The sequence below is a fragment of the Sciurus vulgaris genome, assembly GCF_902686455.1.
Source record: "Sciurus vulgaris genome assembly, chromosome: 15".
Lineage (NCBI taxonomy): Eukaryota > Metazoa > Chordata > Mammalia > Rodentia > Sciuridae > Sciurus > Sciurus vulgaris.
The window spans coordinates 86,713,901-86,739,536 of NC_136476.1; the positions used below are offsets into that span (position 1 = coordinate 86,713,901).

The 25,636-nt window shown below is 43.8% G+C and overlaps 2 protein-coding genes across 9 annotated transcripts in view; both read right to left on the reverse strand.

Moving 5' to 3' along the window:
- Window positions 1–11,256, reverse strand: part of SETX (senataxin) — a 76,790-nt gene extending 65,534 nt beyond the window's left edge. For 2 of the 5 annotated variants that reach the window (XM_079111663.1, XM_079111661.1), the window contains exons 1-3: window positions 10,519–10,630; window positions 9,635–9,742; window positions 3,822–4,005 (exon numbers count right to left, since the gene is read on the reverse strand). In XM_079111663.1, coding sequence (XP_078967789.1) covers window positions 3,822–4,005; window positions 9,635–9,711 — 261 coding nt within the window. In that variant the 5' untranslated portion in view covers window positions 9,712–9,742; window positions 10,519–10,630. Of the gene's footprint in view, window positions 1–214; window positions 796–3,821; window positions 4,006–9,634; window positions 9,743–10,518; window positions 10,631–10,856 lie in introns of those variants that run through there. The other 3 variants (XM_079111662.1, XM_079111665.1, XM_079111664.1) reach the window with 3 other exon arrangements.
- Window positions 11,257–20,284: 9,028 nt separating this feature from the next.
- Window positions 20,285–25,636, reverse strand: part of TTF1 (transcription termination factor 1) — a 28,809-nt gene continuing 23,457 nt past the window's right edge. For all 4 annotated transcript variants that reach the window (XM_079111705.1, XM_079111708.1, XM_079111706.1 and 1 more), the window contains 3 exons: window positions 23,504–23,589; window positions 22,482–22,669; window positions 20,285–21,740 (listed from right to left, as the gene is read on the reverse strand). In XM_079111705.1, coding sequence (XP_078967831.1) covers window positions 22,488–22,669; window positions 23,504–23,589 — 268 coding nt within the window. In that variant the 3' untranslated portion in view covers window positions 20,285–21,740; window positions 22,482–22,487. The remainder of the gene's footprint in view (window positions 21,741–22,481; window positions 22,670–23,503; window positions 23,590–25,636) is intronic.

Here is a 25,636-nt window from a genome sequence, read left to right on the forward strand (position 1 = left end):
TTCCTAAGTACACAAATTCAAAGTTTCAAGTACTAGCCATCACATCACACAGACATGCCTGAGACATCATAGCTTTGGTTCCAAACCACTGCAATAAAGTGAATACTGCAATCAAGTGAGTCACATGAATTCTTAGTTTCCCAGTGCACGTAAAAGTTTACACTACACCATAGTCTACTAAGCAGCACTATGTTTAAGAAAACAATGTAAATACCTTAATTTAAAAATGCATTATTGCTTCAAAGTGCTAAGGATCATCTGAGCCTTCAGTGAGCCACAATCTGCTGCTGACAGTCTTGCCTCAGATGTTGATGGCTGCTCACCATCAGGGTGGTAGCGGATGAAGGGTGGGGAACTGTGGTATTTTCTCAGGGATGAAATTCACTCTTCCTTTCACGTAAGACTTCTCTAGAGCAAGACGCTATTGGATGGCATTTTATCCACACAACTTCTTTTGAAATAGGAGTTAGTTCTATCAAACTTTACCACTGTTTTATAAACTGAATTTACATAATATTCTAAATCCCTGGTTGTCATTCAATGATATCCGAGGTTATCTTCACCTGGAGTAGACTCCATCTCAAGAAAACCACTTTCTTTGCTCATCAGTAAGGAGCAACACCTCATCCACTCAAGTTTTATCATGAGATTGCAGTAATTCCATCGTATCTTGAGGCTCCACTTCTAATTCCAGTTCTCTTGCTGATTCCACCACATTTGTAGTTAGTTACTGAATTGTAGTCTTGAACTCCTCAAAGTCATCCATGAGAGTTGGAATCAATTTCTCCCAAACTCCTGTTAGTGTTGACATTTAATTATTTTATTTATTTTTTTGGAGAAAGGCAAGGCTGGCCTTAAACTTGTGATCCTCCTAACCTCAGCCTTCTGGTTGCTGGGATTCTAGGTATATACCACCACACACAGCTTACTCTTGATATATTAATTTCTTCCCAGGAGTGTTTTTAATTGTATTTAGAATGGTGAATCCTTTCCAGGTTTTCAATTTACTTTGCCCAGATCTAGCATAGGAAACGACTGACTTATGAAATATATTTCCTAAATAATAAGACTTGGAGGTCAAAATTATTCCTTGATCCCCAGGCTAAGAATGGATGTTGAGTTAACAGGCATGAAAACATTATCTTGCCAGGCATGGTGATTTCATGCCTGTAATCACAGCAATTCAGGAGGCTGAGACAAGAGAATCATAAGCTCAAGGCCAGCCTGCGCTATATAGTGAGAACCTGTCTCAAGATTTTTAAATAATTTGAAAGGGGCTGGGAATGTAGCTCAGTGGTACAACACCCCTAGGTTCAATCCCCAATACCACAAAAACAAAACATAAATCTTGTACATTTCCATCAGAGCTGTTAAACAAACAACTATATCGTTAATATAACGTAACTATTAATATAATGATAATTTTAATATTTTGAAAGGAACCCATCTTACTGTGCATAACCAGTGAACTTAAAATATTTAATAAACCAGTGTGTAAACAAATGTGCCGTCATTCAGGTTTGTGGTTCCATTTATAAAGCATAAGCAGGAGAGATGGTGGCACACGCCTGTAATCCTGGCAACTCAGGAGGCTGAGGCAGGAGGATTCCAAATTCAAGACCAGCCTCTGCAACATAGAGGACCCAAACACTTAGTAAGACCCTGTCTCAAAACAAAACAAAAAAAGGGCTGGGTTTGGAGGTCAGTGGTAAACCACCCCTTGGTTCAATCCCCAGTAAAAACAAACAAACGAACAAAGGACAGCAGAGTCTGTTTGGTATGATTCTTAGGTGCCCTAGGACTTTTCAGGATGGTAAACGAATACTGATCTCGACTTTAAGGCACCGTCCACGTCAGTCTCATGACTGTCAGCCTGGTTTTGAAGCTCTGAAGCCAGGCACTGACTCCCCTCTGGTCATAAAGATACTAGCTATCATCTTCTTCCAACATAAGGTCATTTCTTCTGCACTGAAACCTGTTCAGTGAAGCCACCTCTGTCAACGACATTCTGGGCAACTGACTGCTTCACCTTGCACTTAAGTTATGGAGATGGCTTCTTTACTTAAACCTCACTAACCAACCTCTGCCAGCTTCACTTTTCTTCTGCAGCTTCCTCACCTTTCAGTCTCTATAGAATTACAAAGGGCTTTGCTCTGGATTAGGCTTTGGCTTAAGGGAATGTTATGACTGGTTTGAGATTCTCTTCAGACCACTAAAACTTTTTCTGTATGAGTAGTAAAAGCTTTTCACCTTGTCATTCATATGTTCACTGGAAAAGCATTTTTAATTTCCTTCAGGAACTTTACCTTCACTACCTGGTTCTTTGGCACAGAGGTCTAGTTTTTTATTTTCTTTCAGAACTAGGGATTTAACCCAGGGGAATTTTACCACTGAGCTACATCCTTAGCCCTTTTTCTTTTTTGAGATAGGGTCTCACTAAGTTGCTTAGGGCTTCTCTAAATTGCTGAGACTAGTCTCAAACTTGCCATCTTCTTGCCTCAGCCTCCCAAGTCACTGGGATTACAGGTGTGCGCCACTATGCCCTGCCAGAGGCCTAGCTTTTGACATGCCTTCCCAAGCTTAATTTTTTCTAGATATTGGTTTAAAGTGATGGATGTGTTTCTCTTTCTTTCACTTAAACAATTAGGAACCACTGTAGAGTTATTACTTGGCTTAATTTCAATACTATTGTCTTTCAGAGACTAAGGCAGCCCAAGGAGAGAGAAAGAAATGGGAAATGGCAGTCAGGACACATACATTTACTGATTAAGTTCTCTGTCTTAGATAAGCATAGTTGATGGCACTGTAAAGCAATTACAACATCATCAAAGATCCATGACCACAGATAACCATAACAGATATAACAACAACAATGAAAAAGTTGGAAATATGGCAAGAATTCCAAAATGTGACAGAGACACAAAGGGAGTGCACTGGCACTGGAAGAGGAAACTGGTGGACCTGCTTAAAGCAGGGTTGCCATAAGCTTTCAATTGATTGGGGGGAAAAAAAAGGCATCTGTGAAGCACAATAAAGCAATGAGCCAAAGGAGGTATGTTTACATTAACTTAAAACAGTTTCTAAACATGGCCATGCTTATGAGATATGAGGCGTTCAAATACTTTTTCCTGCAGAGTTTTGCTGTAAATATCCCAACAACCCTATCGAGCATACTCTACTCAAAAGACCTGAGCAAGGTCTTTTCTATCTTTCCTTCCATGTTCCAGTCACAGCTACCTACCTTAAAACATCAGCTTCAGCATGAAGAAAGTGGATACCTTCAAAATTAGCAAACTACAAAATGAAAGCCTCTTAATACAGATTCATAACTAATCATCCCACCTCCATATATTGTACACATCTCTATGTTGTATTCTTTTCATCAAATAAATGTAATAAACCAAATGCTTGCCTTCAGAGATTTGTAACCATCTATCCATAAAAAAGAAAAAGAATGGTTACCAATTAAAAAAATAAAGTCAAGCCATTCCAATATATGAAGATACTACTGATAAATTCAATGACATAAAAAAGTAAAATAAAAGGTATTCCACGTGACTCCATTTCATAAAATTATGTCATATCAAAATGACAAGTGATGAATTACAAAATTCTGCTTTAGATTCCAGTTCAGTTCCATTAGTGGTAAGTATTTATCAGCACCTGCTATACACCAAGTAGTAAGCTAGGTACTATAGAGACTACATTAGCTTTCAAATTTTAAATCCTTATCATTTCCCTGAATGCTTCTGAAAGAGTTCAAACTTATTCTCTTCCTTACTAAAACCTCTGAAAAACAATGCCTATCTCATGTAAATTACCTCATGCAAGAATGGCAATTCATCTCTTGCTTTGTGGTATTCAGCTACGCATTCTAAGCAGTAGCAGAGGTCTTCATCAGCTGTCTGGAATTCACTGGAAAGGGTCCTGGATGCATAGCACTTGAGGAAGTCAATGGTGGAAACACCACCTGGTGTACACCAACAACATGTGCTCATTCTGTACCTGTACCCAGGAAAGAAGACATTTAGAAACTTAATAACGAACACTTCAGACCTATTTTTAATGAAGAATGGGTACATGTCCTACCCAAGACCCAGATTTTGAACTTAAAATGTGCCTCTACTGCCAGAACAGTCTGCTGATCACTGAACTCAAATCTGAAAGCAGGCTGGGGACACAGCAGTGGTAGCATGGTCACCTAGCATACCTGAGGCTCTGGATTCGACTCCTAGCACCACAAAACAAAACAACAACAACAACAACAACAAAAAACAAAGCATTTTGGTAGCAATAAATATCATAAGACAATGTACAGTTGTGCTACCCATGTAATATTGGTGAGTCACAGACTCACCAATATTTTCAAAGTACAAATTTTGCAGTAGCCTAGTAATTTATAAGTGGCAAAGTCAAATCTCAAGAAACCTTTCATATTTCCAGAAGTCCTATACTAGAAATCTCTGGAAACAAAAATCCATGCATCTAAACTTATACCAGTAACAAAAACACATACAAAAGAGCTTCCTCTGGTTCAGAAAGTATCTACAAAAGCTAGCAACGTACTGCTGAAAGTTTAATACTGGTTTTTGAGCCTCTTCAACTTTTTGTTTTTTATATATCATTATAGCTTTCATCAATCTCAAAAGTTAAAAGGTTAAAATAATCATCTAAATCTCAGCAGTCTCAAAAACTGCAAAGTGGCAAACTGGTACCAGGAAGAAAGGGGAAAGCTCAAGAACCAAACCTGTGAAAGGTTTGAATGAAGATTCATAAGGTGAGTCTGTCACAATTGCAAATGGCATGAAATTGAGGATCAGCAAATAGGATGGAAGCCAGAGTTCAAAGGGATCTCCAATTCTAAGTATAAAGGAAAAAAGCTAAGACACTATGGTTTTATCCCTATAACTAAATGCATATAAAAGCTAAAAGAAATCCCACTGTTAATAAACAGTGTACTGTGGCCAAATAAAAAATAAATGTGTACACTGAAAATACGTTAAATACATAAATAGGTCATATACAGCAGGGAAACTGCAAAGTAAACCCAGAGGATTTTGTAATGCCAAAGTGTTAAACTGAAGAGTTCTCCATGGCAAAAGCTGAAACAATATGAACACAATACTGTAATGTTGGATTATAACCCAAAGAATAAATGAGTCCAAATTCATCAATACTGATACAAATAAGTGACTGAGTGAATCAACAAATGGAAGTGAAAGAACACATCTTCTTTCCATAAAAATTCCAAGTAATATATATGACATTCCTGGTTGCAACAGGTAAAGCTTAACCCCAGCCCTCATGACTATGAACCCGAATTTTAGTCAATCATCCCCAAAAAACAAATTGGAAAGGGCAAAACCAACACTTTATAGTGAGACACCTGACAACCACAATCTTAAGGAAGGGATCAAGGTTAACCTAACTGGAGGAAGGAGTCATGTCAACACCCTCTAACATGTGATGAGGAAGGAACTTCCACTCTCTGGTATGCTTGCCAAAAGCTCCTAATTCCAGTCTAGTCATGAGAAAAACAGACAAACCCAAACTGAGTATCCTAAACTACTACCTGCCAATCTGTAACGACAGAAGTAAATCATACCCAAGAGGAATCATGTGTTCTTTCATATGAAAATAGTAATTTATTGGGAATTAAGGCAGGAAATTATCCAACTGACCTGATGTTAGAAAATCTGAACTATTCGATCAGCCAAGTTTGGGGGGAGGTGGCAAATCCAACTGTGAACTAAGTTCCTTTCATAAACAGAATGGACCCAACCCTAACCCGTGCATTCAGGGTTGATAGCACTCTAAAAACGATGAAAACTGATTAGTGGAATGTGAAAAGGCCCTACATTTTTTTGTGTATAAAGCACATATGTACATATAACTCATTGAGAGAGAGAATCTATTGATGATTCACGGAAGAGGCAATCAGAAAAAAATGTCTTAAGTCTCCCTTCAGGGAAGAGGAGACAATAAAAAGGAAACCTAAGCAAAGTCACTGAATGTTTGAAAATACAAATTTGGCAATGCAAGGCTTTTGAATAAGTATCAGCATAAAATTCACAGTGATATAGTCTGCTAATGGGAAATTGGTAACATTTTGAAAGAAATTATACTTTTCTGCTGAGGCTTTTTTAAACTCCCTAATCTCTCTTTAACCCATGATTAAATAATTATAAGTGCATAAGTATAACCAAATATACTTATCTGTCTTGTGAACTGATTTTAAAAATTTATTAAATATTTAATAAAGTTAATAATACCATCATAGGGATGTAGTTTAGTGGCAGAACAATTACCTACCATCTGTGAGGCCCTGGATTTAACCTCCTGTACTGCCAAAATCTATATATATTACTTTTACTCATGTTTCTGAAAAGAATTCAGAGTAGCTTTCATCATATAAATACATAAAAGAAGAACACTGAAAATAAGATTTCAAAAAAAGGTCAAACTTATTTAGAAGTTCAATTTCACTAAGTCTTAAATTAGGAGCCGACCGAAGAGTGGAACAAAAGAATAACATCATTACATAGAAAAAAAAATGTTAAAGAAAAGTTCAGAGGCAGAGTCCAGCCTGTTCCTGACACTAACTCTACATTTCATTAATACCTACCTTACACAAGGGAACTAAAGACTAGGGAATACCAAGATACAGTAATTTTATTTAAAAAAAAAATTCTTATACCTGAAAAAACATCATCATAATACTAGGACATTTACAGTTTTGAAGAAACTGTTTTTTTCGGTGATCTAACTCCATGTGGGGAGTGAGCTAACAAGAATAGAAAGTGAAACTTTGCAGAGGTTTCTCAAAAACATCAACTGTTTCAAGCATGACTTTGGCAGAGAAAAAGATTTACAGTTGGCTGGCACCACTGGAGCATGTCTGAAATCCCAGCAAAACGGGAGGCTGGAGCAAGAGGATCCCATTTTGAGGTCTCTTTGCAACTTAGCATTGCCAGTCTCTCGAAAGAAGAAATTGAGAAAAAGGGGTAGGAAGAGCACCCCTAGTTTCAATACCCAGTACAACACACACACAAGACTGCAGTCAACTTAAACTTTAAAAAACTGAAGGGATTTACAGGAAATAAAATGTTGTGTCCTTTAACATAATCAACAGAACAGAAAGCTAAAGAAACCTATTGAGAAAATTAGCATACTTCCTCATTCATCTCAAAAAGGAAGACTAGTGCAAGCTGATGTCAGGTCCCCTTGGGAGCTCCGTCTCTTTTCTTTGTGCTTGAATAAATCCTACTCCTTTCAAAAAAAAAAAAAAGGGGGGGGGGGGAGATTATTCTCAAATTATTCTCAAAGTAGATGGGAGGCACTGTCACAGAACAGGCAAATGCCATGGAATCTAGAATACAGAAAGAGCAGTGCTGCAGAGCATTATTAACAACAACATGCCACCTTGATTACTCTCAAAAGGCCACAGTATGTGTGGTTATATCCCCAAGTCTAAAATCATCCTGGACCAATGGCTAAGCCCAAGAAATCTCATTTAGGGTATATTTTATCTTTTAGGAAAAATTTTGCTCATAGATTACTAGGAAGTCTATAACTCTTTGCAGAACACAGTTCTTCTTGGGGTCTGTTTTATCCTCACTGAACTGCGACTGTTCGAAATCATTACCACAGACTCATCCTTGGAATATAATTTCTCAAAATTAACTAGACAGAAATTTAAACAATCTCTTTCTTCTACCTTACCCAGTTAAACATCTTTAAAAAGCAATTTAAATTCACCATCTCCCACTTCTTCAAGCTCCTTCTAGCTTCCGCCCTTCACCCACTTAATGTTTTCACAAAGTTCCTAATAATCACAGTCACCGTATTACCCAATCCAATAGGTTCTCTACTTGACTTTAACGGTACGAAATGCTAGACATGCATTCCTTGGCCAAGTCGACATATCATTTTCCAGACACTGGGTCTCCCAAATTCCTTCTGCTTCCCATCCAAGTATCAATCTCCAAAGGTTTGAGACTTCTGACCTCTGCGTTCAGTACTTTTTCTGGGTGACCTTACTCAAACCACTGTTTGAACTACTACCTGCACTGAAGCTTTTCAAAGACTGCCAAAGTCTTTTTTTTTTTTGGAGACGAAGTCTCACTGTGTTGCTTAGGCTGGGCTCAAGTGATCCTCCTGCTTCAGCCTTCTGAGTGACTGGGACTACAGGCATCTTAACCAGCTTTAAAAAACACACACACACACAAAACAAAAAATTAAGACACTGGGGATCAAACCCAGGGCCTTACACATGCTAGATAAGTACTCCATCACTGAGCTACATCTTCAACCCTTGAAAAACTATTAGTGCAATTCATAAATAGGTTCCAAATACTTAATAATGATAGCCTAGACAAGAAGTCCAAAAAGATATATTCAATACTCAACCACATACAGTGTATCTCTACTTACAGGTCTGACAGCCATCTCAAAGAAAATATGACCCGAACAAAACAAAGTTCTTAGCTTAAATTTGTTACAATTTGTCTTATATTCTTACACTGATAGCAATACCATCCAGTAACCAATGAATTAACCAACACTGTTCATCAATGGATGAATGGTAAAGAATATGTAGTACATACACATAATTTTATTCAGTCATGAAGAAAAACAAAATTATCATTTGCAAGAAAATGGATAAAACTTGAGAACATTTTTTTAAGCAAAATCAGCCAAACTCAGAAAGTCAAGGGCTGCTATCATATGTGGAAGCTAGAATAGGAAAAAGGAAAAGAAAGGAGGAGGGGGATCTCATGAAAATCCAAGGGAGATCAGTAGAGTATAGAAAAGGGACCAGGGGAGGAAGAGAAAAAAGAAATACTGGAAAATAATATTGGCCAAATTATATTGTTATACCATATGCACGTATGAACATGCAAACAAAACACACTATCGAGTACAACTATAATGCACCAATAAAAAAAAGAAAAAAAAATTTTAAACACCAAAAAATCTCTACTCTTGCCTTTACTCCATTGTCTACCTTCTTAAACTACACCTGTACTTTTTTCCTCAGTGTCATTACCATTGCCTTGGTTTAATATATTTTCATTAACAGCCTGAGCTCAATACACAGGGCCTCCGTCACCTGGCTTCAGCACCATCCTAGCCACCTTACCTCCTTGCACCTGCTCATACTAAAACAACTCATGGTGCTGTCATTCCCTGACTTTATGGAAGCTCTTCCATCTGCATTGAACACACCCTTCACACTTCTGCCTAGTTAATCCCAGGAACTTTAAAAAAAAGCGTAAATAATGAGTTTTTTTTGATAAAATTCACATTCATTTTTAAAGTGCTCCACTAGCCATTCTGTATTTGAGAACCAACAAGATGCAAGGCATCCCTAGTGCCATCACATCTGGGAGATTGACCCAACCTCTCTTCCAGTCTACCTTTGATGACCTCCTTCTCTATTCCTGCAGGACGCCATACAAATTTCCATCATTGCACTTAGCAGACTGGTCTTCTATTTATTTACCCGCCCCCACCCCGAGCAACTGAGAGTCTGTTAGAGCAAGGATCTGTTCCATATATATCTATATTTTAACACCAGTGCTTGGTATATATTGTGACTGAAAAGAAGAAAGTCTTAAATAATAATAATTACCTTGGCAAAAAGCGTGCAGAGATGTGATCCTCAGTTGAGATTGCTTGGCTTATCTGTGAATGACGATTTTCATTCATATATATTCAGATTTTGGCCCCCCAAACATTTCTGAAATTTAAAAAGAAATAAAACTAAGTGGCCTTCATATCTTATCCGGGCCTCCCATCAGTCCTCCAGAGTGGGCCACCGGAAGAGGAGCTTAGGCAGGCCAGAGGCCCTGTCTCTAGACACACCAGTCATGAACGAATAAAGGGGAAACTGCCAATTCTAACCCCTAGGTCCTCAGGGCACTGTTCGACTCCGGGCCCAGCTAGGCACTGGGACAAACATTCCCCAAATTAGTAAGTGCAGGTAACCTCCCTCCCAGCCTCTCCAGGAACTAACTCGGCGCTGCCACTTATCAAACTCGCCCTTCTCCGGGTCCTCTGCCCCTAGGGGTCGGGCCCGTTTCGCGCAGGCGGCGCAGCTCCCTCCGGGACTGAACTCGGGAAACTGAGACCCTGTGGCCGCTGTCAGCGCCGCGTCCCCTGCAGGCTGGACGGGTGGGCAGGCCTCCAGGCGAACGCGCCTCTCCGGAGCCAGCCGGGGAGGCAGCCCTGGCGAGAGCCCCCAGCCCCAGGCCACCGCGCAGCGCGCAGCGCCCAGCCCACAGCTCGCTCGCAGGAGAGCTCGGGCGGGCGTCCCGGCGCCTGGGCCCGGCGTGCGGGGCACAAAGGGCGGCCCGCCGGCCTCCGGGGACGCTCCCGCCGCGCGCCGCGCCGCCGCCGGGGCAGCGCCGCCCCTCCCCCCCCGCGGCCTCGCGCGCCGCGACGGTTACTCGTGGAGACCTCGCGCGCGCTCACGCCCGCCCGGCCTGCGGGCCCAGAGCCCGCCGCCCTCCTCACCGCGCTGGGCCCAACACCGGTCGCCGAACCACCTCCATGCTTGGGCCCAACAGTCGGCCGCGGGCGGAAGTGCGGGCCCGCGGCCCGGCGCCCAACCCGCAGTCGCCGGGAGCGCAGGCCCCGCCCCCGCGCGGCGTCCGCAGGCCCCGCCCCCTCCCCGAATGGCTTGTTTTGGTGCGCCGAGGGGCGGGGCCTGGGAAGACAAGTAGCGGGGCGCAGCGAGCAGGCCGCGAGCCGGGAGATAACGTCACTTCCGGGTCTCAGGGCTTGGGCCAATCAGGAGCGCCCGTCGGAGTGGACGGGAAAGTTGACGGTGGGGCCTCGCTCCAGACACGCACCTCAGGCGGGGCGGCTCTCCACGCGCCTCGCCAGCCCCGGGCGGATTCGGCGCCTACCTCGCGCCGTTTCCGTTTCGTGCTTGCTTTCAACGCTTCAGGTGTTTCGGGAGGGGCGATGAGGGCGGCGGAGGAATGTTTCCTTGCCTTCGGTCTCCCTTTGGAAACCTAAACGTGCTCTCACCTGAGCGCGTCACCGGGGGGACGCAGACCCCGAGTGCCCGGAGAGGGCGGGCGCCGCAGCCCTCGCGAGCGCCTGGCTGAGGCGGCGTCGGCGGGCGAGTCGGCTCGCTCTACTCCGCCTCACACCGGTCCCGCGTCACTCCAAGCCCGCCCTGCGCCTGACCCGTTTCTGCGAGTGCTGGACCCGGCGCGCGCGCCACGACGAGGCCCAGCGGAGGAGCTGCGGCCGGTTCCTCGGTGCGGGGGGCGGGCCTGGCGGTCGGTTCGGCCCTCGGGTGCTCCGGTGCTCTGGGCGGAGGCGCCCCGTTGTCCGCGCCGGGAAGCGCGGCCGAGAACCCCGCGCTGCGACTCGCGCCGTGTGCGACGGACTGCGGGGGCCGCGCCGGCCCGAGCCTGAGCAGCGGGCGCCGGCAGAACGGGACCCGGGCCGGGGAACGTTCCAGAAGGGGCGTGGCCTGCCGCAGGCGCGGCGACCGTTGGGGCGCCCGGCCTGCGAGCGGGGGCCGTTAGGGCTTCCGGCCGCCTCCGCGCCCGGCGAGGGTCGGGCGGGGTCCTCCGGGCGCCCTGACAGGCCGGGGCTGCGGGGCAGGGCGCAGAGGCCACCCGGTCGTGCCTGCCGCGCCCGCGGAGGTGACGGGGGCCGAGCTGGCGCGGCTCCTGGGAGGTGCGGGCAGCAGAACCGGACCCCGCGTTCTGACCGGGCTGGGCCGCCCGCTGGCCCTGGGCTCATGAAGATGTTTCTTAGGAACGGGGAGGTTTGGGGTCGAGGAAATAATTTAAAATATGCCTTCATACCAACACAGTCAAAATGTTCTACTTTTTTCTTTCCTTTTTTCTTTCCTTTTTTTTTTTTTTTTGGTAGCAGGGATTGAACCCAAAGGCCCTGAGCCACATCTCCAGCCCTTTTTTATTTTTATTTTGAGACAAGGTCTCGCTAAATTGCTGAGGCTCGTCTCAAACTTGAGATCCTCCTGCCTCAGCCTCCCCAGTCTGGGATTACAAGCGTGTGCCGCTATGCTCAGCTTTGTTTCACTTTTTTAATGGAGGAAAACACCATGACAGCAAAATTGTGTAGGGCCTTTCTTTATAATCACCCCCCCCCACCCCGTTTGTATCTCTTGGTGAACAATATACTATTAAGTTTGGCATGCTTTTTTACTGAATTATACTGATTGTATTTTTTCTGCAAATTATTTTCTATACTGCAGACCATGTCCAGAGACTCATGGATCTACAGTGCATTCAGGGATGGTAGAGCCCAAAACTTATACAACTTGTACCATGTATTTAAATGAAAGCACTGCAATAAAATCTCTGAATACAAAAGTAGAAATTAAAATTTGTATGTATTTGGAAGGAATAAATAATATAAACTCTTAAGTTTTAAAACACAAAACCACAAATATAAGAAAAATCTTGCCAGGTGTGTTGGTGCATGCATCCTCTCAGAAGGCTGAGGCAGGAGAATCACTAGTTGAAGACCAGACTCAGCAAAGATCCTAAACAACTTAAGGAGACCCAGTAAAAACATAAGGGCTGGGGATGTGGCCCAGGGGTTAGCCACCCCTGGATTCAGTCCCTGGTACAAAAAGTGTGATGAGCTGACAGATCTGACTCCATGAGAATGTTCTAGGCCAGACTCTAAGGGAAATGACTAAACAGACTCCATTTTGCTGTGAGACTCCATGTTATGTAGGAAATAAGCTTCTCCCATGGGAACACCCCGCCTCTGTACCCATCATCAGTTACTTGGTGTGACATGTTTAATAATATACAATGGCAACTCCTATGTAGTAAAAAATTGCTCTGTTTTCATTCCTATTGCTCCTAAACAATGTACCATGCAAACAGTGATTGTGTGGATGTTAGCAACCATTCTTTAGTGTGTACCTAGGTAAGGGTCATTCTGACCCACTTCCCCCTCTGTCGATGATCTCATGATGTTAATGTGTAATTTCAGATCATAGCAACAGATACTTATGATTAATGTGATTTTTGGTATAAGAAACCCTACAACCCTGTGGTAGGGGCTGTTCTCCCAATAGCCACTTTTGGGGGCATTGTATGGGACAGTCAGTTGGCTGGTTTAATAAAGACTCAAATTTGGACTTCTCAGTGGTGATCGGTCTGTTCTTAAGTTGCACCCCATAACAAAAGAAACAACAACAACAAAAATCTCCAGAAAAAGAGAGCATGACATTTAAACTGCTAACAATTCCATATTTTGTTCCATATTTTGCATATAATTAGATCAACAATGAGGTGTAAAATAATTTTCTATACTAAAAGTAATTATCCTTTCTCTGGCATACTGACCAAATCAAAGTTCAGAAAAGTTCAGAAGACCTATAACCAGATTTTCTGTGATGGGCCGACAGATTTGGCTCCGTGGAAATATAAGCCAGCCTATGTGGGCAATGAATAAACATTCCATTTTGCTGCTTCCAGGGGATGCCCAGCCTTTGTACCCATCAACAGTTGCTTAGGGTTTCCCAGGGGAATACCCCGCCTCAGTTAAACAATGTACCGTGTTAACAATGATGTCAACCGTGATTGTTTAACTGTTCTTTAGTGTGTACCTAGGTAAGGTCGTTTTGACCCACTTCCCCCTCTGCTGATGATTTCAGATCCCATGATGTTAGTTTATAATTTTGAATCATAGCAACAGACACTTATGATTGATGTACTGATTTATGGTATAAAAACCCCTGCAACCCTATGGTCAGGGCTGTTCTCCCAATAGCCATTTTGGGGGCATTGTGTGAGACAGCCAGCCGACTTAATATAAGACTCTCAAATTTGGACGTCTCAGTGGTGATCAGTCTGTTCTTAAGTTGTACCCCACATTTTCTAGGGTAGTGATTGAGCCTACTTTAGATTCATACCACTCAATTACCATATCATATTTGTTCTCCATTTTAGATACATACTATGAGTTTTATACTTCAGTGTTTTAGGTTGAAGACCAAGTCATGGTCATTTTTACCTATTTGATCATGTAACTCATTCCACTACATCATCTGGCTTATCATCAAGACTATTACTCATTTTTGCATTTGAAATGGACCTTTTCTTAACGAGTTACTAAATTTTCCCTCACGATAATGTCTGCTGGGGCTATGGGTACTCAGTGATACAGAATTTGCCTGGTATGCACGAAGCCCTGGGTTCCATCCCCAATACCACAATCACCAAAAAGAAAGATGATATCTATTGACGTCATCATTGTTTATCTTCATTTTGCCTGGTGTTCCATAAATTGTTGTTAGCTTTACACATCTATCCATACAATACACATATAGTGATACACAATACCTAGCTTTTATGATGAGTTTTAACACCTCCATACTTTGTGTAGCCATCTCTAGTCGAGGTATAAGACATTTTCTTCATCCCAGGGTGTACCCTGTGCCATTCTGCAGCAACCACCTTCTCTATGCTCAGCTGATGGAACTGCTGCTCAGACAGCTAGGACTGCATCTGTCACCAGAGGTTCACTTAGCCTGTTCTAGAACTGAGTATCCATGGGATTTATATTCTGGTCTCTTGGGTCTGCCTGCTTTTGTTCAACATAACGTGTATGTGATTCATAGATGTTATTGCAGGCAGGGATCATTCAATTTTATTTTTGGATTTCATTAAGTGAATATACCATGATTAGTTTTTTCCCCCACTCATCTGTTATCAGATATTTAGACAATTTCAAGTTTGGGATATTATGAATAACACTGCACAATTGTTTTAATGGGCATGTTTTCATTGAACTTGGATAAATATCCATGAGTGAAACGGCTGGATTACAGGCTAGGTGTATGTTTTACTTTATGAGATATTATCAACTCCAAAAATGGCAATACCTTCCTACATTCTCATGAACAATGTATGAGTTCCACCTGCCTCACTACCTTGTCAAGACTTTTTATTGTTATTCTTTTTAGTGCTTGTTATTCTGGCAGGTTAGAAGCACACCCTTTCTATTTCCCTGGTAACTAATGATGTTAGTCATCTTGTCGTACTTCTTGGCAATTAATATATCTTTTCTTGTGAATTGTTGGCACAAGTCCATTGGCCATTTCAAAACTGGATCATTTGTCTTACTAAATAGTAAGTTCTGTACATATTCTGGATAATAAGACCTTTCTTGTATGTATTTGTTGCAAATATTTTCTTCCAGTTTGTGGCTCGCATTGTTTTTTGTGTGCTTTATAGTGTCTTTAGGAGAGCAGAAGCTTTAAATTTTGATAGTCTAGTTTATCAATTCTTCTTCAGTGGTTAGTGCTTCTAATGTCCTATTTAGAACTTAAAATATCTGTCCTATACTTTCTTCTAGAAATCTTATAGTTTTGGTTATTTATTTTCTGTGTGTTGGGGAGAAGTTGGAGTCTACATTCGATTTTTCAAGTAAATATACATCTATTTGTTCCAGAACTACATTTTGAAGAGATTATCATCTTTGGCACCTGTGCCATTTATTGATGAATTCACTCAGTAATCAGAGGAAAACTTACAGCTGTAAATCCCTTATCAAATTGCCTTACACTTTAAGAAACTACAGAAAGAAGACCAAAGAGAATCTAAAGTTAGCAGAGGGAGTAAATAATAGAGATAAGAATGGAGATAAACCTGGTGTGGTGGCTTATGCCTTTAATCCCAGCAGCTCAGAAGGCTGAGGCAGGAGGATCGTAGTTCAAAGCCGGCCTCAGCAACAGCAAGGTACTCAGCAATTCAGTGAGATCCTGTCTCTAAATAAAATACAAAATAGGGATGGGGTTGTAGTTGAGTGCCCCTGAGTTCAATCCCTGGTACTGGGAGGGAGGGCAGGGGGAAGGATGGAGATAAATAAAAATAGAGAGTAGAAAGACAACAGAAAAATAAACAAAAATTTAACCCTTTATTTTTAAACAAACATTTGTTGATTTATTTATATGGTGCTGGGGATTGAACCCAGGGCCTTGTGCATGCGAGGCAGGCACTCCACCAACTAAGCTATATCCCCACCCCTCCCCCAATTTCATTATTTGAAAAGATTATTAGCAAAATTGGCATTATGGGCTGCATGTTTGTTTTCTCCAATTTTGTATGCTGACCCTCAGTGGGATGATTATTATTAGGTAAGGTCTTCGGGAGATAACTAGGTCATGAGGATGGAGACTTCAGATTGGGGTCAGTGTCTCAGAGGAAGGAGCTTGCTTCCTCTCTCTGCACCCTCCTTTGGTTGAGGATGTAACCTGGAGATATCTGTCTGCTAACCAAGAAGAGCACCTCACAAACTCCACATCTGCCGGCACTTTGGCCTTGCACTTCCTGACTTCCAGAACAATATTGTTTAAACACATGCCAAGTCATAGTATTGATATAGCAACCCACGCTTGATCAAATGGTTGGCAAATGTTTAGCTAGAATGACAAAAAAGACTCAAATTACTTAAATAAGAAAGTGGGGCATGGGGGCACATGCCTGTACCCAGCAGCTTGGGAGGCTGAGGCAGGAGGACTGCAAATTCAAAGTCAGCCTCAGCAACTTAGCGACACACTGTCTCTAAATGAAATATATATATATATATATATATATATATATTTTTTTTTTTTTTTTTTTTTTTTTTAAGGGCAGGGCTTTAAAAAAAGCTCAGTGGTTAACTGCCCTTGGGTTCAATCCTCAATACCAAAAAAAAAAAAAAAAAAAAAAAAAAAAAAAAGGGTGGGGGGAGACATTCTACTGACTTCACAGAAATAAAAAAGATCAGAAGACAGTACTAGGATCAATTGTATGCCAACATGTTAGATGAGTTTACATGAACAAATTCCTAGAAACTAGTTGTTAAAACTGACTTAATAAGAAATAGAAAACCTGAAGGGTCCTACAGCAATTGAAGAGATTGAATCAGTTTAAAAAAGAAAATAAAATCCAGGATGGCCTTGCTGGTGAATTCTACCAAACCTTTAAAGAATTAACACCATTCTTTGAGATCAGCATTATCTTGATAACAAAGCCAAAAAAAGACATCACAAGAAATCAAAACCACAAATCAATATTCCTTATGAATAGATACGCAAAAACCCTCAAAAAATTAACAAGCCAAGTTCAGTATTAGTCTGCACCATCATGAGTGAGTGGTATTCATCCCAGCGGGGGAAGGCTGGTTCCACACACAAATAACCATTTCATACACTATGTCAGAGGATGTTGGATTTTCATGTCTCGAAATACTTCTTGATTTCCCCTGGGAGTTCTTTGATGCTTTTATTGCTTTAGACCATGTTCTTTAATTTTTAATTTAAAATTTAAATATTTTTAATTAAAAAATTTTTGTATCCTCTTGTTTCATTCCTAGTTACATAGTAATAGAACATACTTTTCATGATTGCATTCATTCTTTTAAAACTGATTGAGAATTGTTTTGTGACCTAATATATAATTAGTTCTAGAGAATGTTCCATGTGTACTTGAAAAAAATGTAACTCCTGTTGTCAGTGGTTGGAATATTCTCATATATCTCCTTTAGGTCGGCTTGTTTTATAGTGTTATTTGGGTTCTCTGTTTCTTTAATGAACTTCTGCCTGTTATATCCATTTATTGTGGCATGTGCACTATTGTCCCAGAGTGTCCCATGGCCGTTTCAGGCTCTGCTAACTCTTCCCATGCTGGATAATCTCCACTGATTTATTTTAAAGTTCATTCTTTCTCCTGGCTGCTCAAATCTATGTGGAACCCGTGTCATAAATCTTGACATTTTTCATTTTGTTATTGTACTTTTCAAAACCAGAATTTCTACTTGATTTCTCTTATAACTCTTTATTCATGTTTCCTATTTGAGAGACGTCATTCCCATGATTCCCTTTAGTTCTTTGTACATGGTTTCCTTTTGCTTTTTGAATATATTTTAAATAAAGTCTTTGTAAGTCCACATCTGGCTTTCATCAGGGATGGTTTCTATTGATTGCGTTTCTCTGGGCACCAGTGTACTTTGTTTGCATGCCTCTACATTTTGTTGTTGTTAAAAACTGAACCATTTTGCATATAAAATTCTCTCTGTTCCCCAGAGTTTGTTGTTAATGTCTGTTGCAGTAGTTATTTGTTTAGTTACTTTCCTGAATTTGTTTTATAGAAATTGTATTCTTTGGTCAACATTTTATAGCTTTTTGTTTTGCACGGGGACCGACAGTCTTCTGCTAGCTTCACAGCTAAGACATTGGTATTCTCATTATTATAAATGGTGGCTGCAGCACACAGAATGATGGACTCTCCAGACGTCCACATGCACATCCCCAGGATCTGTGAACATCATGATCAGGTTTGCAGATGTGGAGAACATGTTTTGGAGACGGCCCAGGAGCAGCAGCAGCAGATCTGTGTCATTCAAAGACTGATCTCTGAGATCATGGCAGGTGGCCATGGAGGTGGAACTGAAGGGATATGCTGACAGATGGGTCGTGAAGGTGGGGGAGGAGGAAACAAGAACGACTTCTAGGTTTCTAACTTGAACAACTAAGTGAACCACACCACTCACAAAGATCAGGAAGCCTGGGGAGAGTGACAGACTTCAAGGTGAGTGGGGGCAGTCAGGAAGTCGCTGGTGGTATGTTGACCTTGAGACGTGAGACACCTGGGTGGAGATGGCAAGGAGGCAAATGAACTTTTTAATCTGGAGTTTAGAGGAAACTTGTTTTTCAAGAGCCACACTTTAATACTTCAAAGGTGTCCCCAATGAGTTACTGGTAGGATTTAAGTACCTTCCATTCATGCTACCAAAGTGAGAACCAAAACTCCAAAGGGCAAAGCTGATGACCCCTTTGGATACCCACGAACTACATATTAACATATACAATGAAGTAGTGTAAGAGGAGGTATCTAGCAGAAGGAGGAAAAGCAGACCCCATAGCCTCTAAGGAAACATGCCAGGGTGCTTCTGGAGTCTTCGGCCCCACAGGACCTGGCTCACTGCAGGTGCTCAACACTGTTGAAGGAGAGTAACGTCACGGAGGAAGGGGTGCCTGTCTGATTGGTAACTTCTGACCTGCTCTATGTGCTACAGAGTCCTGGGCCTCTTTGTTGGCTAATGGAGGCTGTCAGTGACAATAAACAGCTGAAAACATGGCTTTTGGAAAGTGCAGCTGATCAGGAGCTGGGCCACCAACCACACGAGGCAGTCACAGCTGCTGAAAAACAACTTCTGTCACCTCGGTCTTGTTTCCTGTGAGAAGGGGACGGTCTCTGTCTGTCCCCGAGCCTACTCCCCTTCCTCCCTCTCCCTGCCCCTCTGCCCTCCTCTCACACGCTGGGGTTCTCGGTCTCCCCACGTCAGCTCCCTTTTTGCAGAGTGAGCCACTGCATCTCTCAGTCAGGCTTTTCTCTTCGGCACGTTCTCTTTGTACCAGACTGAGAGTCTGCGCAAATGTGCCCCCAACCCACGGTCGGTGCCTCCCCGAACCCACTCATGGCTTCCCAAGCAACCTATTCCATTTCCCTTGACACACAGCGCCTCCCCTGTTTTCCTTCTGAGTGCCCAGACTTGTACATGTAAAACGGGTGATTGGTGAAGGTGAGATGTTAAGGCCTGCTTTGTGGACCATGAGAGGCAGGGAGGTAAGTGAAAAAAGGTCACAAAAGTACAACTTTTACAAAGTACACAAGTTTACTGGGTAAAATTTACATTCAAGCAACTCACCTCACGGTTGTGAGTTGCTTCCTCAGTGTCCACTCACTCCCTTTTCTGCTCATGGAACCCCAGTTTTCCACTGGACATTTACCCTCTCTCTCAGCTAGATCCCAGCTGGGGCCGAGCCCACGGGCTGGAACCAATCCCATGCTCCGCACTGTAACAGTGTGAGTTCGGCTGGGCCTGAGCTCTGTGGGTCCAGCAGGACACCTAGGGCCTCAGGAGGAGAGGAAGAGAACCTCCTTTTTCTTCTGGGTTGATGGAGGCAGGACTGAAGCAGGGCTATGAGGGCCTGCCTTGGGGACTGAGGGACTGTGTGTGGACTCAAGACAGAATGGACTCTGCAGAAGAGACAGCAGAAAATCAGCTAGGACCCACATCTCCAGGGACTCAGAGGAGCTGAACTAATCCTCACTGAGTCCAGATACCAGGGGCTGTGCAAGTCTGTCTCAGCTGTGGACTGTGAATGTGGATCAGGTAGAGCCTTTGCCTAGCACATGCCAGGCCCTGGGTTCAATCCCCAACACAGCAAAGAATGCTAGGTTATAAACTCAGTCCCACTGCCCAGAGAGAAGCACTGTCCACAACAACATTTTGGGTTTGTTTCATACATTTTAATGCTTCTATATATACAATTTCCTTAATCCTTTTACTTTTACAAAATTGAGAAAATATACTCTTCTGAAATATTTCAGCTGAAATACTACCTTTTCACATCAATCAAACCTGCTATTATAATTTCTAATCACTGTGGAATATTCCATTCTAGGGATATACCATAATTTAACAAATTTCCTATTAAGAACATTTACATTTTCTATTATTTCACAGGACAAATTCTTAGAAATTGCTGGTCATAAACATGTACATTCTTCAGGCTCTGATGAGTCTTACCAAATTGTCCTCCAAAAGGAACATAGGATTTATAGTCCCATCAGCATGGAGACTGGTGTATCTACGGACAGGAGCTGACCACAGGAGAGATTCTAGACCATATTCACTTAGTTTATGTTTATGGTGTGTCCATTATTTGCACAACACTGTGACAGGTGCTGGGGATACAGAAGGGAACAAGACTGCTACCGTTTGTGTTCTTCTTTCTCCCCTGGTGGCACGTCTGGGCACAGGCCTGGCATTGTGGCCTAGCTGACCAGTGTCAGGAGTGCTATACACAGTGCTAGAGTGCGTGGCTGGCACATTCCAGGCCCTCGGCTCGATCCCCAGCAACACACCCACAGTTCTCTGCAGATTTTGCTGGGGTATAGCTGGGTGCACAGTGCTTACCTAAGAGTGCTACGTGAATGACTCAGCCCTGAGGAGACAGTGGAGCCTGCTCGGCACTGATGGCACACATTGAGCCACTTTCCTTTCTCTGCTCTCTCCTGTACAGGTGGCCCAGATTCCCTTGCAGCAGGCTTCTGCTAAGGGGCGGCCTGCACAAGGCACTTGGAGACTAGAAGGCAGGAGGAGGCACGTGTTGGCCAAGGGACACGAGAGCACAGGCTGTCGTGAGGGCAGCAGCAGTGGACAGCCTGGGGTTCATGGAGTCACTGGGAGGCGTGGACGGGTGATATTAGTGCCCCCTGCAGGGGCTGCAGCAGCTACCTGCAGTCCCCAGCTCTGGATAATCCAACCTTTCCCCACTGGCTCCTTCATTCCACTTGACAACTTTTGAAACCCAAAGCCCTATAAATTCTCTGTTTAAATTAATTATACTTGTTTTGTTTTCCTGAATGACAAAAAAGCCTGCCATTGAAATTATCCTTGAAAAGCCAACAAGTCCTGATGCTTCCGACAAACCTGACGACCAGATTTTTTATCAAGAAACTGCTGCTCTTTCTTTGTTCAGCTGAATGCCACGTGAATGCAGTGACCAGCTTTCAGAGGATAGCAGACGTGAGACGTACCATTCGCAGACACTAGGATGCCATCCAGGAAGATGAGTTGTGCACGTGGTGACAGGTGGGGACATACACCAGCTGGAGGAAGAGCAGATCCACACGCCACCTGATGCCTTTCTGTACCAGGAACGTACACCGCATCTGGGCCTGGAGAATAGAGTGCACAGTGGCGTGTCTCTTTGCTGAGCGTGCAGTGGACCTGCAAATCCACACCACAGGGGCGCCCTCTCTCTGCTGCCGCGGGAGGCCCTGGAGCCTGTTCTGCAGCCCCATGGGCGTGTGCACTCACTTCTCTACAGCAGCTCAGAAGTACTGAACCCCTTCACGGTCTCTTTCTTTTCACACCCAAACTTTCATTTGAGTGTTAGTAAGTTGTACATGCTCAACAGAAGTGATCATCTCCTCTGGCCACTGTACATTCTTTAATAACCATCAGTGCTGAACAGAATTTTACCAAGTGCCACAGACTGGATGCCAAATGTCCCTCAAGGGTGCATGTGTTAAAGGTTTGGTTCCCAGGGTGCTGTTATCAGGAAGTGGTGGAACCTTTAAGCTGAGGGGCCTGGGGCAAGGTCTTCAGGTTGGGGGGTGTACCTTGAAGCAGACTGGGACCTCCACCCTCTCTCCTCTCTTCTCTTGCTTCCTGGCCATGAGGTGAGCAATTTTACTCTGCATGCACTCCAGCCATACTGTGCTGCCTCGCCATAGGCCCAAAGCAACAGGACCAACTGACCACGGAGTGGAACCTCCAAAATGGTGAGTCAGAACAGACCTTTTCTCTTCCATCAGTGGATTATCTCAGGCATTTTGTTAGAGTGATGGAAAGCTAACAGATTAACATGTATACAAATAAAGCCAAACTAAGAAAAAAGGAAAAGAAATGGTAACCTCTGCTTAACTTTGTTCTTCAATGTCTTCTCCTTCACTATCATCTTCACAATGAAAGATATCTCTAAACAGGAAAACCTGCTTGGGTGCTGTGGGAGTCTGGATTCTGGTGCCTTTTCTCTTCATCTTCTTTTCTAACTTTTCTTTAAGCAAAGGTAGACTAGTCTCGTAAAGGTAGTCGATGATCTCTGTAGAACACAAATTTAACTTTGAAATTATTCACCTGCACCAAACCTCTTACTTACATCTAAGAACATGGGATACAATAATGCACTGCTCTTACCACATGGGTTATTAATGTTCTCTCATCCAGTCCTTGAACAAGCCCTACGAGGTCGGTCCTAATTTTAACCCAGTTTCCAGTGAGGAAACTGAGGCACAAAGACACAGAGAAGCTTGCCCAGAGCTAACAGGGGTGCAAACCTGGGAAGCGGTGTCCGCTAAATGCAGAACAGTACCTCAGCACACACTCCAGAGCCCAAGGTCACCCCAACTGTGGCTCCAGGTGCAGCCCCGCTGCTGGGCAGGCCACAGCACACCTGCCTGGAGCATGTCATAGGGAAACCCAGACTCTGCACTCCATCTGGAGAATCTACTATTTCTAACTAGCTACCCAGGGGGCCCTGATGATCTGAGTGTGGGAGCAACACAACTAAGCTCCCTACAAATGGCTACAAAGAGGAACCAGGCACCTTCCATTCTTTCTGGAACAGCGTGTTGTGTAGCCTGAGTATGCAGGGATGTGTGCAGGCGATGCCGTCTGCACACGTGCCTGCATGCCCTGTGCACATGTGTGTGTGACAACAGCACCAACAGGACACAATTACTGAGTGGTCACCAAGTGCCAAGGATCATGGTGACACTACATGTGCGTCACCTCACTTTGTCCTTCTGAAACTCCTGCCAGCAGTGGATATGATGTGCCAATAGTCACCACTTTAAGCTGGTGAGACTGAGGTTGCAGCAGTCACGTCACCTGCCATGCACCTGGGCTCCGAGCTGCACACGTCCGAAGTACTGACCTGGAAACGTCTTTCTCTGCCAAAAGGGAACACAGGCCGCCTTCAGCTTATAAAACTTAGTTTGGACATAAGATGGAGGCACATCGCTTCAGAAAGAAAAAGGTGGAAATGTCAGTTAGAACTTATGATTTCCATACTTGTGCAGTAAGCACATTTATTAAGGTGAGGCCTATAGACACATAATTTTCTTATCCTGAACATAAATCATCACATGCATAAATGTGTAACAGAAATGAAACACACAGTGGGCTCCCACCACGAGGTGAAAGCAAGCTCAGTTCTCCCAAATTATAAAAGCAGAACTCAAGACCAGGAAACCCAACAAGGCCAGTGAGTTCAGCGACACGGCACACTGGCAACACCAGGAGTGAGCACTGCAAAGACCTTTCTGCCGTCTCAGCGTCATCAGCCAAGGAAACAATGAGCCTCGAATTAGAAAAGAGCAAGAAGAGAAGCTGAAAAGGAGAGAGAGAGAGAGAGAGAGCAACAAAAACTGGGAAGCAAAATTAGATGGTCCTGTTGAAAATGTCCGTGAGCTGTGAGGATGTGAGGGTGAAGCACAGTCCAGCAGTCAAGGAAAGAGTGCTAGAAACACAAGTGGGTGTCACTGCACTTGGATGACCAGAGTCAGGAGAGACCTGGATCCCGGCACGGCTCTCGGTGAAAACCTGAAGCAACAGCAGAAGCGACACACAGAGCGATGATCAGGAGGGAGTGTCCAGTGTGAGGAGAGACCGGGGTAATATCGGCGGTTCCTTCAGAGGCTGAGGAAGAGGACGAGGCAGAGGAATCCTAGAGGGGACTTTGATCATTCATACCGTTGCCAAGCACACAGTGAAAGGACAGATCAGCCATTTTGAACAGAAATGAACACCAGTATGACGTCTATGACGACAGGATGGTGTAGGGTGTGCCTGTGGAAGAAGCACGGCTTAAAGACTGTATTGAGTGTCACACTGCCTGTGACTGGTGTAGAAAACTTGGACGGGACTTCTTTCTTGGGAGGAAGATGATGAGCAGGGCTTCCTGCCTGTTTCCCTGATGGTGCGATGGCTCCGTGTTCAGGCTGTCACCACAAACCCTGACCTCACCTTAGAGGCCCCAAAGGACAGCACACAGGCAGAAGCTGGGATGAGAAAATAAGGAAAAGGACAGAGCCAGAAACATGGCCAGCCCTGGGCCTCTCCCAGCAGTGTGCCACAGACAGACTTCTCTCAGCTAATCTACTTTCTGCGATTCCCAGGCCAGGCTGAGCCTCCGGCTCCCGTCCAATCAGGTGATGGTCTACTGAGCCCTGGAGGGCTTCTGATGGGAGTGTGCAGTGGAACAGGTGGCTCACTGAGACTGCTGTACACACTGGAACAAACCGTGCAGCAGAGGTGGAAGCCACCAGAATGCCTTCTCTGTGAGAGTCCCTCTGATCCCTGGGCACCTGAGAGTGGAGACAGAGCTGGGACTTGCTGGCCTTCCAGGAGCTGCCTGCCCTTCTGAGTGGCTACTTTATTTGTGGGAAGCTGACTGCCATCATCCTGGCGACCCTGCAGGTTCTGTCTTCTGTGTCCACATGCACTTTTGTCCAGGTCATAAGGCAGGGAAAGAGAGGACTCTACGGTGCTTCCCAGCTTGCTGGGCCCCAGGCTGTCCATCTGCCCTTTGCCAGGGTGAACGCTAACTTCACGTGGACTTCACACACAGCAGACAACAATCCTGGCGACACGCGAGGCAGGAGCTGCTCCTCTCCCCTCACTTTGGAGATGAGGAAACAGGCATAGCTAACAAAGGGGGTGCCGGGACTTGAGCTGGGTGGTTTGCTACCACACCCTGGACACCACTGTCAGGTATACTGTCACAATTCAAAGGTGAACGTTCTCTGATTTTTTTAGTGTTTTGATTTTCAATTTACAATACATTCCAATTAATAAAAAGCAGGACAGAAACAACCAAATCTAATATTGTTTTTAAAGTAAAAATCACTAATTCAACTACCTGGACTTTTTTGTTTGTTTCTTTTGTACTGGGGATTGAACCCACTGGGCCCATCTCCAGCCTTTTTTACATTTTATTTTGATACAGGGTCTTGCTATATTACTTAGGACCTTGCTAATTTGCTGAGGCTGGCTTTGAACATGCAAT